This window comes from Scardinius erythrophthalmus (genome assembly GCF_964197995.2).
Source record: "Scardinius erythrophthalmus genome assembly, chromosome: 21".
Classification (NCBI taxonomy): Eukaryota; Metazoa; Chordata; class Actinopteri; order Cypriniformes; family Leuciscidae; genus Scardinius; species Scardinius erythrophthalmus.
The window spans coordinates 12,037,642-12,058,108 of NC_138241.1; the positions used below are offsets into that span (position 1 = coordinate 12,037,642).

At 38.8% G+C, this 20,467-nt stretch overlaps 2 protein-coding genes across 2 annotated transcripts; both read left to right on the forward strand.

Annotated features, from left to right (window-relative positions):
- Window positions 1-1,195: 1,195 nt before the first annotated feature.
- Window positions 1,196-5,651, forward strand: calm2a (calmodulin 2a (phosphorylase kinase, delta)). The gene is made up of 6 exons (XM_081351867.1): window positions 1,196-1,312; window positions 2,262-2,292; window positions 4,083-4,226; window positions 4,308-4,414; window positions 4,491-4,626; window positions 4,860-5,651. The coding sequence occupies exons 1-6, from the start codon at window positions 1,310-1,312 to the stop codon at window positions 4,886-4,888; spliced, it is 450 nt and encodes a 149-aa protein (XP_081207993.1). The 5' UTR covers window positions 1,196-1,309; the 3' UTR covers window positions 4,889-5,651.
- Window positions 5,652-6,567: 916 nt separating this feature from the next.
- Window positions 6,568-19,925, forward strand: stpg4 (sperm-tail PG-rich repeat containing 4). The gene is made up of 6 exons (XM_081350767.1): window positions 6,568-7,436; window positions 7,989-8,246; window positions 10,108-10,172; window positions 15,620-15,665; window positions 19,211-19,315; window positions 19,518-19,925. The coding sequence occupies exons 1-6, from the start codon at window positions 7,395-7,397 to the stop codon at window positions 19,626-19,628; spliced, it is 627 nt and encodes a 208-aa protein (XP_081206893.1). The 5' UTR covers window positions 6,568-7,394; the 3' UTR covers window positions 19,629-19,925.
- The last annotated feature ends 542 nt before the right edge of the window (window positions 19,926-20,467 follow it).

Here is a 20,467-nt window from a genome sequence, read left to right on the forward strand (position 1 = left end):
GACAGTCTGTAAAGCTTGCAGCAGGCCAGCCTTGCCAAATCAATCTGATGAAGAAATTAAGTGGATTGCACTCCATAACTAATGTGCAAATCCTTTTAACGGAACGAGAGCGGGTCAACCATTTGTTTTATTTCATTGATTGCATTGAAGGCATAATATTACACGTAATTCTCAGTCTAAACATATCCATTAAGTTCATTTTTCTGCATGGTGCTGTAACAACTATTGAGAGTGACATGCACCCCACAATATATTAGTGGTTAACCTATATTATTTTTGCTGGTTTATTTATAATAATTTATAACATTTGGTCCTGCCAATCCTGCATATATGGTGACATTCTTGCATAATGATTGTAATGAATAATTTGCTCAAATTTTACCAACTTTTTTTATTATTTTTATTATTGCTTTGGTGGCATCATAAAAAAAAAAAACTCAAAACACTTCTTAGATCACTTGATGCTTAAATGCTTCACTGTCTACATGAATCCCACTTGCTTAAGGTGCATCATATGATGCAGTGTCAGAATTTTTAGTAAGTAATTTATTAATAATTTAATTGTGATGAATTTATTATTTAATAATGGACATTAGCCTATTTGGGCATTGACTTTCAAGAGCAGTTTTCATAGCATCCTGTCAATTATGTCCAGTAGGCTACTTTAACATATACAAAAATATTTATAGGCCTAGAGACCATATCAAATGTCACATAACACATAAACAAATGAACAATGTACTTCAGGGACATTTTTTACCCAAATATTTTAAATAGTTGCATTCATTTGTCACTTTCCCTGGCATTCCCGCCTTGAGCCCTGGTTAATATCTGACCCTGATGTGTAGTGATTGAGTCTAGTAGTCGGGAATGCAGCTCTCCTCGGATCTTAGCGAGTGACGCATTGCGGGTACAAATGGACCAATCAGAAGCCGCCTCTCCTGGCCATAACGTCCAGTACTGCGATTGACGCATCACACTTTAGCAGAATGTATGACTCCGCCGGTTAGCTAGTTCCACTCAAAACAACCCCCCCTCGCTGCAGAGCATACATCTTCGCGATTTGAAGACGTCGCTATCGTATAAAATCCACGGTACTCTTTACAGTACGCTTACGCATCACAATTGTGACATTTTTGACGATCGTTTCTGATAGGGAAGGAAGTGTGTTGGCGGATGGAGATCAAGCAGGGGGAGGGGTTTATAAGCGACCATTAAAGGCGCGTCAAGCACTGTATGATTGCATCCTGTTTATTTGCCAGCTGCGGACTGTTGTTCTGTGTGGAAATACATCTGTTAAAACAGCGCGATGGTGAGTAAAAACTGTTATGTGTTAACGTGACTGTTTATTTGGTGCAAAATGTATTATTATAGACTAGATATATAAAATAATGCGCGTTACAGTCAGTATACAGTTCGTTGGTATTGAATAGTTATACACAACGTAATATTATTTTTCATTGAATGGATGGGAGTGTTATGGTTTAATGACTCGTAAGTTAGTCTTCTTCTTGTGTCATATATATGCGTATTCATTTAATTCCATAGGGGAATATCAGTTAAATATTCCATTCTTGCTGTAACATGAAATAATTTAAAGTAACAGCTTGGAAAAGCTTCATTGATAGCCAATACAGTTTAAGGGGCACGTCAGCTGCAACTATGGCGCATTTCTCTTGCACACGCTTATGTTTGAATATGTGCTCGTTATCAGACACGCGTATGGAAAGCATTGGACGTCTGTTGTTCTTTAATTCAATGTTCTCCCCATGAATAAAGCAGTACAAAGACTTTGATGAGCGGTGGAGAAGGGACTGCGCCACCTTCTGCAGTTAGCATTAAAGGGAAAGTTCACCCCAAAATGAAAATGGTCATTTATTCACTTTCATGTTGTTACAAACCCATACAACTGGTTGACTTTCTTTAAGACACAAAGGGAGATGTTAGGCACTGTCAGTCCCAGTCGACGTTTACTTTAGTTCCATCTGTTTCCTCCCATAATGAAAGTGAATGGAGACTGAGGCTGTCATTCTGTCCAACATGAAATTTTAGGGTGATTTGTTTCTTTAAACAGAAGTGAATCGGATTCTTTATGATGCTTAGCCTAGGTTTTAAACCCCTAGACATGTCACCACCAATATTTAATTTAATGGTTGACCAATATGAGTTTAATGGTTGGTTCCTAAATGATTCGATTTGTTTCCATCAGTGCTTCATATGCATCATTGTTCTCAATGTACGTCTTCTCTTTTTCTCTGCAGGCCGACCAATTGACAGAAGAACAGATTGCCGGTAAGACATTCCCACCTCCGTTCTATTGGCACATGGTCAGTGGTGTGGATTCCCGTGGTTTCCCCTACCCCCCTCCCCCAGTGGATTTATATTATTTCCTTTTATGGCAAGCCCTGAGACTTGGTCGGGATACATTCCTCAAATTAAAGGACAGGTTTGTTGTGGTGGGAAGCGTGTAACGCCAGGCTTTAAAACTAAGTGACTGAGTAATTTCCTGGGGCTAGATGTAGTTTTCGATGAACACACCCTTCTCTGTTGTTGGAGAGAGTTAGTAACTGCAGGCACTGAGGAACAAGGGTGTGTCCCCTGCTCAGTATCAGTGGCTTTGACATGAAGTTACAGTTTCATTGGCAGCTGGTTCGCCTTGAGTGATTTCTGACCTGATATTGCAGATTCTAGCTCAAGATGGACTTGTATGCATTACTTTATTGGGACGTGATGTTCTTGATGTCTTTATAATATGTTTCCTTGGTGTTTTGGATAATTATGTAGTGTTTATAGGGGTGCACTTATATATTTGTTTCATTTTAGGTGATCTGAGATCCATATTTCTGGTATCGTGTGCAAAGACCACCCTGCAAGATTAATGCTATTTTGAATACTTTGGAAGAAAAGTAATATGAAAACCTGACACTTTCAGGATCAACTGTTTTTTTTGACTAATGTTTCTGATCGTGGTTGTGCTATTACAGTAAAGAACCTCAAACAGAAATGCTCTGATACCGTTTAGGTCATTGTGGTCTGTCTCCATAGCGACGGTGAGGTCATGGTGGTTTATCCATGGAGACATAGTCTCCAAAGTGTGTTTCCCTGGAGATTGTGTGAGGTCACAGCAGTGTTTCCATACTGCTCTGAAATCTAGATCCCATATCCGCTCAATGGGGTCACAGCACTGGATCTCCATATGGTTCAGTGGGTCTCCATAGGAACAGAGTGAGGTCACAGTGCTGGATCTCCATAGAAACGGTGCCTCGGAGTTGATAGTTTGCATAGAAGCAGGGTGAGGACAGGCATTTGTAGCAGCCAGTGGCGTTTTTACATAAACAGATGTCACATTTCTTTTTCTTTTTTGATATCTAGGACTTTTTCCATTGTAGTTGTTCAAGCCTGTTCTAGTTTGGGTGTCACTTGTTTTTCCGGTGTGCCTTGCGTAATAAACTGGTAATTACAGACTGCAGATTTTTTTTTTTCCCACTGCAGTGACTCTTTGCAGTGTTCATTATGAGTAAGGACAAACTGCTTTTAAAGACTGCCTAACTGTCGTGCTCTTGTGGTCTCGGGCCCTGAATTTTAAAGCCAACATGAGACTTCATTTGCAACCTGTTTTATTTCCATAATCAGACTTCTGAGGGCTGCAGCGAGAGGAAATGTATACGCCAGGACATGTTGCTAATTAGCAATTGGTTGGACTGTAAAAGTAGGTGTCACTTTTCGGAATGAAGCCCGGTGGTTGAAAAAGAGAGGATTCATTACGGCAGCCAAAAAGCAGAGTAGCTTCATAGCTATTGCATTTTAATAAAAGATTATAAGTCACCGATTATTTGTTCATTAACACGTCGTGTTAAAGTAAATAGGGTCAATGGTAAAAAAAGCTCTACGGCTGAGCTCAAGCTTCTTTTGCGTTAATGTCGGAAAGAGCTTGTTTTGAAAGTGAGTATGTAGAGTGTATTTGGGCTTCCCTTCTTTGGAACTGGCCCCACTGGTTCCTCTGTGTGTCTTTTGTGTTTGTTTATCTTTGGGAGACTCTGTTAATACAAGATCCTATTCCATTTATTTGTCACCCTTCACAGAATTCAAAGAGGCTTTCTCACTCTTTGACAAGGACGGTGATGGCACCATCACAACCAAAGAGCTGGGCACTGTCATGCGCTCGCTCGGACAGAACCCGACAGAGGCCGAGCTGCAAGACATGATCAATGAAGTGGACGCCGATGGTAAGGACAACCACGTGCATCCTCAACCCAAGTGAATGGTAAAAGTTGGGCTTCGTCTGAATTCTTTCGCTTTCTGCATAGGAAATGGGACGATAGACTTCCCCGAGTTCCTAACCATGATGGCGAGGAAGATGAAGGACACAGACAGCGAGGAGGAGATCAGAGAAGCATTCCGTGTCTTTGATAAGGTAAAGCCCGTCTAGTTCCAGAATAGTGGCGCACAAAGTCACGTGCAGTCGCTGACCTGGATATCTTGTGCTTCAGGATGGCAACGGTTACATCAGCGCGGCTGAATTGCGTCACGTCATGACAAACCTCGGAGAGAAGTTGACCGACGAGGAGGTTGATGAGATGATCCGAGAAGCAGACATTGACGGAGACGGACAGGTGAACTACGAAGGTGAGTTGACTGAAAAGTTGTTATCGGAACATGGTTCGTTTAATATACTGTTATGTGGAGTGGGATTTTTGGATCACTAAGATTCCAGCACATCACAGAAACCGAGCGACCAACAAAACGTCACTCGCCGCAGTCTTGGCTGGTTTGGATATGGTGTCAGGGTGCATCTTGAGTTGATGTAAGAAATCTTGTCGTCGTTCAGAAACGGACTAACCCGTTCTATGTCTCCACAGAATTTGTACAGATGATGACGGCGAAATGAAGGCCTTGTACAGATCCTCTCTCTTCTATAAATAATTTGCCTTTTTTCTGTTTAATTTATCTGTAAAATGTTAAGTCCCCTCCCCTTCCTCCTCCCGGCTGTCCAAAGGAACTGCATGTAAACTGCATAGGATCTTCAGTCCTCATGTCCCTTTCTTTTGCTGTCATCGTGTTTTTGGAGTGGCGGTGCGGTTACACGGTCAGGTGCTTGTTGCCACGAAGAGGGGGCTGTGACGTGCAAAAACGTACACGTCACGTCTGTCTGCCCCCCTCATGCGTAGCAAGAGTGGAGACCTGCCAGCTGGTTGTCTTCTGGCAGCGACGCTGGCACGGCAACAATGTAGAGGAGTAACTCTGCATGGACTATGGACAAAGTATATAATATATATATATACATACATATATATATATATATATATATATATATATATATATATATATATATATATATATATATATATATATATATATATATATATATGAAATTTCTCAGCATTGCACTACTGCAAAAAAAAAAAAGACACGGGTGTATCTACAAGATACTCGTACATAAACTCTTTTTGTATCTGCTGTTCTACACTAAGAACTTGTTTGAATCTTACAGTGCTTTTTAATGTTTTAATCACTTATTCACATCATTTTTTTCTTTCTTTACTTTTTTTCTTTCTTTTTTTTTTAAGCCGCTTAATGGCATTGTCATGCCTCAGATAGTCCATTCCAAGTTGTATATTTGTTTTCCAATAAAATTTGACTATTTACCCATATTGAAAAGTTTCTTTGTTTGCGAAGCATCATTTAGCCCTCTGATTAAAAGCCCTTCTGTTTATCATTATGCATCCCAGAGCTGTTTTTTTATAAGTTCGAAATCGCTTACTATTTTACCTAACCGAGTCGTTTACTCTATTTATTGTAATAGTTCAGATTATTCATTTGTACATCATTATACGATGTGAGTCAGCTGGACAAAGTGCTATGTGTTCACAGGATTGGATTGGGGCGAGGCCTCTGTCAAAAAAAAAAAAAAAAAAAGCTCATTAAAGTAATCTTGAATGGCAATTGTTGTAAAAGTCATCCTTTTCCTTGTGAGAATACATCTGTTCTGTTCAGAAGTTTGGCTATGTTTATTGAAGACTATTTGGTTTTTGATGCATGTTTGGAGTGTTTATGCTATACAAAGATTAGTTATAGTTAATACACAGCTAAGTATCATTCATGCACCTCTCCACGTTTTTTACTCATATAATTACAATTTTTTTTAATTAGATTATTATAATTTTATTACAATGACAGCAGTACACTGAAGCATGGCTTGGTTATTCATGGTATGTCAGTGTTGAAGTGCACTGGTACAGGAGACGGCTCTGACAAACAGTGAATGCTGGGCCCTTCAGTTGCTTGTTAGAAGCATGTGTTCCTGGTCACCTGGAAACAGAGCAGAACATTCTGCCATGAACTCCCAGTGCTTCTGCTGTGCTATTCATCTGTGTCAAACACTTACGAATGGATGTGCCATATGTCTCTTACATACAACAAATTAATATATGAAAAATAAAACTCACTTTATATTGTGTCGCAATCCCTTTTAAAGCTTGGGAAATTTATTTTAGAACTTTAAATGGTTTAATTTAATACAGAAATTAAAACAACAATAATTGTGGATAGCAGCTCAGATAACTTGGGCTTGTAAGAAAAATGTAAGAAGTGTCTTGAGTTCACATTGTACATTTATATTTTTGATCAGAGAATTTGATGAACAAACTCGAGACATTTTTTTTTCTCAATATGTATCAAAATCAGTAAATGTAAATAACAAATACAAAAGCAAACAAATAGCAGAAACTCATGTATCCAGTACTCTCGATTAATAGTTAAATAGTTTTAGTATCTAAGCGACGCCTCTTGTTGTTGAGGTGTCTGTTACAGAAAACAAAACGAACGACAGAACTATGGCCACGGGAAGAGAGAAAACATTGGCCAAAGGAAAATGTATAGATGGGGTAAGTTTTTACATTTGTTGTGGTGGAAGGCTGGAGCATAAGAATTACACAAGAACAGTTTCTTTATAGTGCAGGGAACTTCTGCACCTATTTCTGACACAAACATTCAAAGGTTTGAGGGCCAGTAAGAAGTAAAGATTTTTCCAAATAAATGCAGTTTTTTAATCTTTCTAGTTATCAAAGATCCTGTTTTTAACATTGATGATACTGGTAAATGTTTCTTGAGCACCAAATCAGCATATTAGAATGATTTCTGAAGGATCATGTGACACTGAGGACTGGAGTAATGATGATGAAAATGCAGCTTCGCCATCACCGCAATAAATTACATTAAAAATATATATATAAATATATATATTTGAAATTGTTATAATATTTTACAATATTACTGTTTTTTTACTTTATTTTTGATCAAATAAATCCAGCCTTGGGTGAACACAACGGAATCTTACCAACCCCAAATGGTGATCAGTGGTCTTTTATTCTTCTTTTCAGAAACAGAAAGAAGAAATGTACACTGACAGAAGTGGTTGGTGGAGAAACACTATTAAGGCAGGTGATATTTTACAAAAGATCCAGGCATAGAAGGAAAAGTAACACAAATAGTTGTTCTGAAACAAATGCATGTCATGACAAATACACTATGAAGTGTACTTTTGCTGTACAAATAGCTTCTGTCTTAAAAAACAAGGCCTGTTTCACACCGCACACAAAAGCAGCTTGTATTTATTTTGATGCTCATATTACCAGGTTAGTGCTTTCACACTGCCTGCATAAGCAGCAATGTGTAACCACAGCTTCAACTACAACCTATTTTTGTAATGAAAAAATATGCATTATGAAAATGCACTTTAAACCTATTCGTCATTATGCTTTTAGTCCAGATGATATAAGCAGTTTATTACACTTTGGGCTCCGTTTTATAATGATTAATAGCCATTTGGATGATTTCACAATGTTTAAGTGTGTTGTAATAAACAATGACTTCACTCAGTAACCATTTTATACTTTGGCTGTTACTAAAGGACATCCTCAGTGTAGTAAGCCAGAAATTATGTAAGATGTGAAACAGGCGTAAAAGAGGTCTCTTCTTTCTACCATCAGAACTATCCCATTCCAGGCAGTTACCACATCCGAGACTTCATAGAGGAGACAGGACTCAACCCGGTGCCGAGAACGTACAGCTTCAAAGGCCCCGCGCGAAACACCCTCACGTGGACTGTGCGTCGAGGCGGGGATCTGCTATTGCCCGGGGCGTATAACTTTACTGACTCAACCAATGAGGCTCTGCGGCGCCAGGCAACTTACTCTTTCAAAAACTGCCCCAGACCTGACAACCTCACTTTAGGCCTCAGGGATAAGGTCAGTTCATCACAATGATATATAGGCATACAAATGCATGGTGCCTTGAGGTCAGTTCAACATTCTGATGATGTAGGGGAGAGCGGGGCACAACCTTACACTTTTTGACTTTCTCAGTTTGTGTAAATCCACTTAGGGTTCAGAGAATTGATTTTTTTCCCACATTAATTTCCCACGTCTAGTACAATTATGCGGTTTTGTTTAATTAATACAGTGTTGTTACAATGTCAGTCTGTTTTGATTTCTGTCTTTGTCTGTGTTCTGTCTATTAGTTCAGTTTAGTCTTCCTCCGCCCCTGCCTGTTTGTTTCTATAGTTACTTATTGATTGGTTAGTTCAGTTCAGGTGTGTCTTGTTAATTTGCCTCTTTAGTTCTGTCTATTTATGTTCTGTCTTATTCCTTGTCAGTTATTTTATGTTGTGTTATGCTGTCAACGAACGGAGGTAAGTTTGCAGTATATATATACACCTCTTACCTCATTGATTGGGTTGATTAACAGAGTGTGGTCCACTCGTGTCTAATTAGGTTTGATTGTCTGAATGTGCTCCACATGTGTTTAATTAGGTTTAATTATCTTAACGTGCTCATCCCGAACTTTGTTAATAAAACATCATGGGCCCTATCTTGCACCCAGCGCAATTGACTTTGTACACCGACGCATGTATCATTCCTATTTTGCACCCGCGCAAAGCGCGCTTTTCCCTCCACAGACGCACGTCGGTAAGTTAGGAAATACACTTGCGCTCCCTGGGCGGTTCAGCGCAAAGAGGAGGCGTGTTCTGGCGCTTCCTTCATGCTATTTTGCAGGTTTAGAAAACAATTGCGCCACTGACCAGGAACAAAATAGTTTAAAGTCAGTGGAGCGTTGCGCATGTTATTCATATGCTATTTTAAGGGCGCATTCTTGGCCATAATCAATGTGGCGTGTGCAGAACGCGCATACACTTTAATTCTCTCATCTACACAGAAGCAGCAGTTTTCATTTTTGCAAATCATACATTATTACAATAGATAGATAGATAGATAGATAGATAGATAGATAGATAGATAGATAGATAGATAGATAGATAGATAGATAGATAGATAGATAGATAGATAGATAGATAGATAGATAGATAGATAGATAGATAGATAGATAGATAGATAGATAGATAGATAGACCGACAGTTTATTATAAAAGCATACATCTAGCTTACACATTTACCCAAATGATCATACGCCTGTTTAACCAAAGATAATTTGGGTGTGTTTCTCCATTTCAATGTAACTTCTCTCTTTTACGTCCCTGACGAAAGCGTTGCTCTCCTCGGCTGTGAACCGCTCCTGACACGCGCCTGGCAAATCCGCCGTTACAATAGCAATCCGCCATGGAAAAAGCGCGTCTGCTTTTAAAGGGAATGTGAGATGACGCTCTGATTGGTTTATTTCACGTTACGCCCAAACCACACCTATGAATAATGAAGCTACTTCAGACCAACCCATTTTAGATTTGCGTCGGGCGCAAGAGTCATTTATCCCGCCGGGAAAATAGCAACAGCGCCAAGACCCGCCCACAAAGTTACTTGCGCTTTGCGCTTGATACTTGCGTTTCAGATCGTTAAAATAGAGCCCAATGTGTTACAACTAGCCCTACATTAGGTTGTGCCACGTTCACACCTACAAATCAGTTTAATGTAGCATGCCACACGATGAGTTTTTTTTTTTTTTGTGACTGATACTAAAAACAAAAGCAAACAATTTATCTGATATCAGTGGCTGGAGTTAAGCTTTCACCTTTGAGTATATGAATGTGTATGTCAAAACAATTGTTTGATGAGTTTTTGTGTGTGTGTGTGTGTGTGTGTGTGTGTGTTTAACGCAGGATATTAACCTCTCTCCCGGTCATTATGATGTTACGGAGAAGCCTGTCCCTAAATCACCCTGCAAGTGAGTAGGCCTCATGCTCAGCACGCTTTCACACACTGCAAGTCAGAGAACGTCACACACTGCAGCTCAGTGATGCTCACGATCTCATTCTCAGATTCTTCCTTTACCTGTTCTGCAGTTCACAGAACAGCTCTCAGATGCTTTAATACTGTCTCAACAATAAGGATGGTCCAAAGACCAGGGTCAGTGTCAGAGAGTTTGTGACTTTCCCTTGCCTTTACTGGGTACTTGTTGCTCAAATACATGTGTTTTAAAACAGACTTAACATTTGTCTTTCTGTGATGCACTGTACTTAACTGAACACTGTTCTTGCAAATTCTGCTGATTTAAAACCTAATCAATGTGAATTTATCTGGATGGTTGATATAGATGAGTTTTTTTGAACTTGTGACAATGAATGTAGAGATTGAAGCATCAATTAGAAGGGGTCATTGTCCTCCAGTAAAAGTTTAGCCGGTACCGATAGCCCATTATTCAGAATGATATCTGCCGCTGCGGATAGTTTGATTTTCTTAAGAAAAATAAAAAATAAATCTCTCCCAAATAATGCTGCAAACTATACAGGGAACCCTCTCATTTGGTACATTACTAAAATATAAGAGGTTAAATGAACAACAGAACTATTATATTCAACTCTTATTTATTTTCAGATATAATAATTACACGCAAATAAAAACTGAAATGTTAACATAAGGTAGTTTTCATAAACACTTGTCTTCGTGACAAATTTATTCAAGCATACATATTCTTCAGTTTTATGGCCAAATGGCCGGAATTTTGAGATCGCAATAGACGTGAAGGACTATAATGCGTTAAGAGCTCGCTCAAGTACTGGGGAGCTAAACCATTTAGTACTTTGTAAGTGATCAGCAATATTTAAAAATGTATACAATTTTTAATAGGGAGCCAATGCATTGTTGACAGAACCGGGCTAATATGGTCATACTTCCTGGTTCTGGTAAAAACTCGAGCTGCTGCGTTTTGGACCAGCTGTAGTTTGTTTATTAAGCGTGCAGGGCAACCACCCATAAGAACATTATAATAATCTAGCCTTGATGTCATGAACGCATGAACTAATTGTTCTGCATTTTTCATTGAGAGCATAATGACATAATTTAGATATATATTTTTAGATGAAAAAATGCGGTTTTACAGATACTAGACACGTGACTTTCAAATGAAAGATTGGTATCAAAGAGCACACCCAGGTTCCTAACCGACGATGAAGACTCGACAGAGCAGCCATCAAGTGTTAGACAGTATTCTAGGTTATTATGTGAGGAAGTTTTTTGTCCAATAATTAGAATTTCTGTTTTTTCAGAATTAAGTAGTAGGAAGTTGCTAGCCATCCAGTTTTTTATATCAGCTATGCATTCCGTTAATTTTGTGAATTGGTAAGTTTCGTTAGGGTGTGAAGAAATATAGAGCGAAAATATCATCGGCATAACAGTGAAAACTAATGTCATGCTTCCTAATGATATCTCCCAAGGGTAGCATACAGAGTGAACAGCAACAGTCCTAGTACTGAGCCTTGTGGTACGCCATACTGAACTTTTGATCTATAAGACATCTCTTCATTTACTTATAAACTGATAACGGTCAGATAAGTATGATTTAAACCATGCTAATGCAATTCCACTAATGCAAACATAATTTTTGAGTCTATTTAAAAGAATGTTGTGGTCGATAGTGTCAAATGCAGCACTAAGATCGAGTAACACTAATAGAGAGACACAACCACGATTGGATGATAAGAGCAAATCATTTGTGACTCTGTCTCGGTACTATGGTACGGTCTAAATCCGGACTGAAAATCCTTGCAGATATCATTTCTTTCTAAAAAGGAACATAGTTGTGAGGAAACCGCCTTTTCTAGTATCTTTGACAGAAAAGGTAGATTCGAGATCGGCCTGTAATTGACTAATTCTGAAGGATCAAGTTGCGTTTTTTTAACAAGCGGTTTAATCATAGCCAGCTTAAAAGTTTTTGGTATGTATCCTAATGACAAAGACGAATTAATGATATTAAGAAGAGGATCTATGACCACTAGAAGCATCTCTTTCAGTAGCTTAGTTGGTATAGGGTCTAACATACATGTTGTAGATTTAGATGATTTAACGAGTTTAGAAAATTCTTCCTCTCCTATAGCAATGAATGAATCGAATTTTTCCTCATGGAGACTACAATGCACTTCCTGATGTGATACTGTAGTAGATGGTTGCATAGTCATAATTTTCTCCCTGATATCATCAATTTTGTAAGTAAAAAAATTCATAAAGTCATTACTGCTGTGCTGCTTGGAAACATCTGGGCTTGAAGCTTTAGTTTTCGTTAGTTTAGCCACTGTTTCAAATAAATACCTTGGGTTTTGTTTATTTTCTTCTAATAGGGTTGAAAAATAAGCAGATCTAGGAGCTTTTAAGGCCTCTCTGTATGCAATCGTACAACAAAATTCTAGTTTTGTTTTCTTCCAGTTGCGCTCCATTTTTTCTGGCTGCTCTCTTAAGGGCCTGAGTGTGCTCGTTGTACCACGGCGTTGGACTATTTCCTTTAATCTTCTTTAAGCGCAAAGGAGCAACTGTGTCTAAAGTGCTGGAAAAGAGAGAGTCAAAAGTTTCTGTCGCAATATCGAGTGCTTCTAAGCTATCTGGGATGGTGAGCAGATGAAACTGATCAGGAATATTATTAATAAAGCAATCTTGTAACACGGAGTCGGCTTTGTAGCTTTGGCTAGATGGAGTATACATGAGACAAGATAATGATCTGAGATGTCATCGCTCTGCTGTAGAATTTCAATGGCATCAACATTGATTCCATGTGATAATATAAAATCTAGAGTATTATGACAATGAGTAGGTCCTGACACGTCGTGTTGTCTAACTCCAAGTTATACCTCCAAGATAACTCTTTTTCATTATCTACATGTATATGAAAAGCACATCTAGGTTATAGTCTATAATCATATCATTAACAATAAGTGCTTTTGAAGTAAGGGATTGAATATCCAGCAACCCGAGCTTTATCATTTGTTCATCTGTATTATATCTGTTTTTTATTTGTTGAACATCAATAAAATTTTAACCCTTAAATGGGTTCGGGAGTTTTTTGTATTTCCTAATTCGGGGAACAGACACGGTCTCTATATCACAGTCACAGATGATATCTAGGTGAAAGAGTCTCATGTCATGGGATTTATCTGAGAGACAGATAGCAGACGGTCGGTATAGCCAGTCTGTCTGCTTCCTGACCTGAGCCCCAATTCATGTTTGCAATGATCTTACCCAATCAGTGGCCAAATGGCATATACATATACATACAGTCATGACCAAAAGTGTTGGCACCTCTGAAGTATTTCTCACAGAAAAGTATTGAAATTACATGTTTTGCTATACACATGTTTATTTCCTTTGTGTGTATTAAAAAAAAAAAAAAAAAAAAAAACGAGGAAAGTAAAAAATTAAAGGTAAGGTAATATCACACAAAACTCCAAAAATGGGCCGGACACAATTATTGGCACTCTTTCAAAATTGTGGATAAATAATTTTGTTTCAAGCATGTGATGCTCCTTTAAACTCACCTGGGGCAAGTAACAGGTGTGGGCAATATAAAAATCACACCTGAAAGCAGATAAAAAGGAGAGAAGTTGACTTTGCATTGTGTTTCTGTCTGTGCCACACTAAGCATGGAGAACAGAAAGAGGAGAAGAGAACTGTCTGAGGACTTGAGAACCAAAATTGTGGAAAAATATCAACAAGATTACAAGTCCATCTCCAGAGATCTAGATGTTCCTTTGTCCACAGTGCGCAACATGATCAAGAAGTCTGCAACCCATGGCACTGTAGCTAGTCTCCCTGGACGTGGACGGAAGAAAAAATGTATGAAAGGTTGCAACGCAGGATAGTCCGGATGGTGGATAAGCAGCCCCAAACAAGTTCCAAAGAAATTCAAGCTGTCCTGCAGGCTCAGGGTGCATTAGTGTCAGCGTGAACTATACGTCGATATTTGAATGAAATGAAACGCTATGGCAGGAGACCCAGGAGGACCCCACTGCTGACACAGAGACATAAAAAAAGCAAGACTACAGTTTGCCAAAATGTACGTGAGTAAGCCAAAATCCTTCCGGGAAAACGTCTTGTGGATGGATGAGACCAAGATAGAGCTTTTTGGTAAAGCATTCATCATTCTACAGTACTGTTTATTGAAAACGGATAGAAGCCAGAGAAAAGAACACAGTACCTACAGTCAAATATGGTGGAGGTTCAAAGATGTTTTGGGGTTGTTTTGCTGCCTCTGGCACTGGGTGCCTTGACTGTGTGCAAGGCATCATGAAATCTGAGGATTACCAAAGGATTTTGGGTCACAATGTAGGGCCCAGTGTCAGAAAGCTGGGTTTGCGTCCGAGATCATGGGTCTTCCAGCAGGACAATGACCCCCAAACATACTTCAAAAAGCACCCAGAAATGGATGGCAACAAAGTGCTGGAGAGTTCTGAAGTGGCCAGCAATGAGCCAAGTTCTAAATCCCATCGAATACCTGTGGAGAGATCTTAAAACTGCTGTTGGGAAAAGGCGCCCTTCCAATATGAAAGACCTGGAGCAGTTTGCAAAAGAAGAGAGGTCAAAAATTCGGGGTGAGAGGTGTAAGAAGCTTATTGACGGTTATAGGAAGCGATTGATTTCAGTTATTTTTTCCAAAGGGTGTGCAACCAAATATTAAGTTAAGGGTGCCAATAATTTTGTCCGGCCCATTTTTGGAGTTTTGTGTGAAAATATGTAAAATTAGCTTTTTTTCCTCTGTTTTTTTGTGTGTTGTCCCAATACACACAAAGGAAATAAACATGTTTATAGCAAAACATGTGTAATTGCAATACTTTTGTGTGAGAAATACTTCACGGGTGCCAACACTTTTGGCCATGACTGTACACACAGTACATATAAAATGTTTTTTTTTTGTTTTTGTTTTTTAGCAAAACCATTATTAACATTATAAGTGAATCTCATGAAACATGTTAAATTCAAATATCAACATAAATCAATGTCATGACGACCCCTTTAATTATTTAGTTATAATTGTTTTAGTTGCGTTATAATCATTTTAGTTAGTACAGTATTATTTCAATTGTTGTGTACAATTAATCAATTGAACATCAACATATCCAGCCAAAACACCTGAGCGAAAGTTTGTGAAAAGTTTGTTACACGATTGTGAATTATTCTTTCTAACACAAATGAAAAACAAAATGCAATATTTTTGTAGTGGGGGCCAATGAAAGTATTAGTAGCCTAGAGCAAGTACAAATCTGAAGCACCAACCTGATTGAACAAATAGAAGAATCCTTATTGTTGAGGCCTGTAGTGTTTCACCTGTGTTTGTTGACTCTTTTCTCTCCTCCACCCTGTTTGAACCATTTTATTGTCTTCTCTCATGACACTCGTCTCTTATTGCAGACACGTGATGTTCCGATCAGCTGTACAAAGGGTCAGCTTTCTTCCGGTAAGTGTCCAGTTTCATTGTGAATAATATAGTCTAACCTATTATTTGTATATTAAATGCTTTGCCTGTTTTCCCCCAGAATAGTTTGTAAATCATGTAGATTCCTGTGAGAGAGTTTCACTGATGCGCGTCAGTGTTGCACCTCATGCACCGTGGCTTCAGTGGCAGTGTTGGCTGGTTATTCGAGCTGTGCTGGCAGCTGTCTAGTGTTGACGGAAAAGTGAGGATGCTAAATCATCCTCTGGGTCTCATTAGGGTGAACATTAGGGCTTTGTGTGGTTGTAGAAGGGTGTCGTTTCATGTCAGACAAGTGTTTTGTCAAAGGTTAAGTAGCAAAGAAACCTCAAGCTTATTCTTAAGATGACAGATCAACAGCAAACAGGCAAATTATATTACTCAGAGGCTGAACTTCCATAGTTTAAGGCTGGAATACAAAAAAAGACTGAACAGATTTTAGAAAACTATGGCATCATACTTGTCAACTTAAATGGTTATAGAGAAACACTGGGCATCATACGCTAAATGACTGAGGATAACACACTACCAGACTTTAAAGTTGTTCAGAACACAACAAAAGCTGCTTTTTCACCGTCTGGCTGAACGACTCTAAGAACGGTAAAGGCACCCACACACTACAAGATAATCAGGACGATTTTGGTCCCAATACTCCCCTTCCGACAATCCCAGATAAAGTCCCGACTATCTTGATGGATCTACAGATTATCTTATCAGATTTTCCTGTGGTGTTATCTGTGTTAAGAGTCATTGAATCTGCTCGGAAGAACACCAATCTCAAATTGTAAATATCCAACATGTTGTGTGGGTGGAACCATGAGGACAAATGGGCCAGCCTGGTTCCAATTTCCACTTGTATAAAGTGTGATATTTCTTTTATGCAATAGTTAGAGAGAATTAGTTATTAATGAGTAATTGGTGACACTTAACACTAACACTTTTGGTTAGTTCACCCAAAAATTAAAATGATCCCATAATTTACTCACCTTCAAGCCATCCTAGGTGTATATGACTTTCTTTTTTCAGCCAAACACAATCGGAGGAATATAAAAAAAAAAATCCTGGCTCTTCCAAGCTTTATAATGGGAGTGAATAGAGCCTGTGATTTTGAAGCTCCAAAAAGCGCATCCATCCATTATAAAAGTAATCCATTCGGCTCCAGAGGGTTAATAAAGGCCTTCTGAAGCGAAGCTATGCGTTTTTGTAAAGAAAAATATCCATATTTATAACTTTTTAAACTTTAATCACTGGCTTCTGGCAACAGCCGTACGCGAGTCGAGTTCTGGTGGAAGAGTGACTTCTGACCCGACGCACCAGCCACTTATTAGGTACACCTGTTCAATTGCTCTTTAATGCAAATATCTAATCAGCTAAACAAATGGCAGCAACTCAATACATTTAGGCATGGTCAAGACGATCTGCTGCAGTTCAAACTGAGCAAGTAACTTTGACCACCCCATCTGGCACCAACAACCATGCCATTTTCAGAGTATTTTAGAAACTGCTGATATTTTTACGCACAACCATCTCTAGGGTTTACAGAGGATGGTCCAAAAAAGAGGAAATACCCAGTGAGCGTCAGATCTGTGGGTGAAAATGCCTTGTTGATGCCAGAGGTCAGAGGAGAATTTCCAGACTGGTTCGAGCTGATAGAGTGGCAACAGTAACTCACACAACCACTCGTTACAACAGAGGTACGCAGAACAGCACAACTCATCAAACCTTGAAGCAGATGTGCTACAGCAGCAGAAGAACACACTGGGTTTTACTGTACATGCTAAAAAGTTGGCCAGTTTAGTACCAAGTAGTATTGAAGAAGTAGGCTACACTTACAAGTTTACTTCTATTAATATCAGTGTACTAGAACTTCTAGTACATTGATATTAGTATACTTAAACTTTACAACATAAAGTATACTTAATAAAATGAACTTGAAGTATACTTATCATTCGTACGGGTAAGAACAGGCTATAATTCACACAGGTTCACCAAAATTGGACAATAGAAGATTGGAAAAATGTTGCCTGGTCTCATGAGTCTCGATTCCTGTTGCAACATTCAGATGTTAGGATCAGAATTTGGCATAAACAACATGAAAGCATGGATCCATCCTGCCTTGTATCAATGGTTCAGGCTGTGCTGATGTAATGGTGTGAAGTATATTTTCTTGGCACACTTTGGGCCCCTTAGTACTATAATCAAATGGCCTCTTCATTCTCCAGATCTCAATTCAATAGATAGAGCACCTTTGGGATGTGGTGGAACGGGAGATTCACATCATGGATGTGCAGCCGACAAATCTGCAGCGTGATGCTATTATGTCAATTTGACCAAAATAATTTCCAGCACCTTGTTTAGTCTATGCTATAAAGAATGAAAGCAGTTCTTAAAGCAAAAAGGGGTTCAACCCGTTACTAGTAAGGTGTATCTAATAAAGTGGCCCATATCTCTTTTGTTTGTGGATAAATGTGCGTTTTTGAACAAACACTTGATTTAATGATTCAATGACTCACTCACCTGTAAAGCATATAAAGCTATAAAATGAATGTGGATCACATAGTTCAGATTATTTGATGAGAAATTTTTGGGGTCATATTAATATCTCTGGTATCTTGGCAATTCTGAGCAGTGAGCACAGTTTGATATCTTTTCTCTGAAACTCAAGAAGAGACATTTGAGATCTTTCATTACTGGGTAGTTTTCACAGGTTCACCTTAAGGCATTTGAAAATACAGAGAAAGCTTTTTTTGATATTGATATTTTCTTTATTGAGATGTGAGTGGCTTGTTTTGGAAGGTGTTGAATATGGCTTTTCTGGACAGGAGGCCCCTAATGAAATAATAGCTCAGTGCCTCTTCAGACATGTGTAGTATGGCACAGCTATCCGCTCTTGTCCAGGGGAATGCCGAGCTGGCTGGCTGTCCTTTGGAAGAAGGGTGCAACGGCCTGATGCCTTTAAAACCAACGGAAGTTGACCTCATGGGCAAGCAGGCAGAGGGAAGTGAGTTCCACTGCAGCCAGAATTAACACCTCCGGCACAGTTCAACCCGCCACACACACACCACTGCACAGGCCAGCTGGATTAAGTGAGGCTGCCGGTGGAATCAAATGGCACGTAATGATAGCAGACAGCTACTGTAGCACAGGCGCTGAGCAGTGAAAGCTCTTCTTCTCAGCTATGCTTTTGAAAGCACATCAATAGACCTATATCTGTGATTATAGAGTCAAGCACAGGTTGATGAAGTGCTTTTTTTGGAGAACACTAATTAGATTTTTTGATCTTCCAATCTAAAGGAATATTTCAGGCTGTGGAACACAAAAGGGCAAGTTTATCAGATTGTCCCTGCTGCTTTTTTAGCATATAATGGAAGAGGATTTCGATTTAAATGAATAAGGTCCAAAAAAGCTCCATGAAAGATTCATGAAAATAGTTCACATGACAATTTTGGGGTGAACTATTCCATCAACTGGTTAATTAAATTAAACTTGAATTTTACTTTTGTTGACCTGACTTCCATTAATGGATTTAGAAGGAAGGACCAGCGCCTGGACATTACAATCCAACGCCGAGCACGGGCATTGCAGTCACTTCCTGCTTTCGGTCTACAGTACCACGGCTGTACAGTGTGCATTCGGTGAGCTTCATTTCTATCCCTGTTCGATAACAAGCTCTACAACCCTACATTAAGTCTTACAACAGCAAAACTAGTCTCAGGGCCATCAATTTATAACACTACAATTGTGTATTGATTATCATAAATGGGATGAATGTGCATGTTATTAAGTAAAATGGGGCTAAAAGTCTCAAACCTTTGCTATTTTGCCTTTTTTTGTCAGGGAACTCCCGGCCCAGGTGTGCATGAGCCCACATGGCACAAAGGTCAAAGGCTCAGGACTAAGGGCAAAGTGGACTGGGCCTATGACCTCCTTTTTCGCAACACACCATGAACTTTGCCCTCTCTTTTGTCTGACTTTCCCACATTCCTTCTAGTAATATTTCCCATTCTTTTGAAAGTAGGGTGTTGCCAGCTGGTATGCGACTGACCTTGCTGAAATGTGGTTGAAATAATGTCAGTTGTTGTTTTCACATTGAAGTATGTTCAAAACAACGTTTCATGCTGAATTTTTGTGAAAAGGTAAAGAAAATATGTATAAATTTTAACAAGATTTGTAAGATTTGACATTGAAACAACATTGTAATATTAACATTGATTCAATTTTAATAAAAAAAATCTATCTCTGCAATCTCTGTTATGTCATGGACTGACTGTGTGGCTGCTCATGTAATGAACAAATCTTTGGGATGACTCTCACATTCACATAACTCATTCAGCCAGAACAAAGAGATCAGTGTCACACAATAAAACTGTTGTTTACAACACTCACACACAATAGCTAGATTAACCCTGTTGTTGAGGTCCTGAATAATTCAATCAAACAACAAGAATGTACATGTGGGTTGTGTAGGCCTATATTTATGTCTATATCTAATAAATACATTTAATCTACAGTATATACTGTAGCTACTGTGTGGTCCCAAAGTCTTAGTAAAAAATGCATCTATTTCCTATTTTTTGAATTTATCAAAGAATTTGCAGATTTTCTATCAGAGTTAGTACTGGTTGCAGATAAAGTCCTAATTGATGGTGATTTTAATATACATGTAGATAATGAAAAAGACACATTGGGATTGGCATTTAGAGACATTCTGAACTCCATTGCAGTTAGACAACACGTGTCAGGACCCACTCATTGTCAGATCTAATGTTATCACATGGAATCAATGT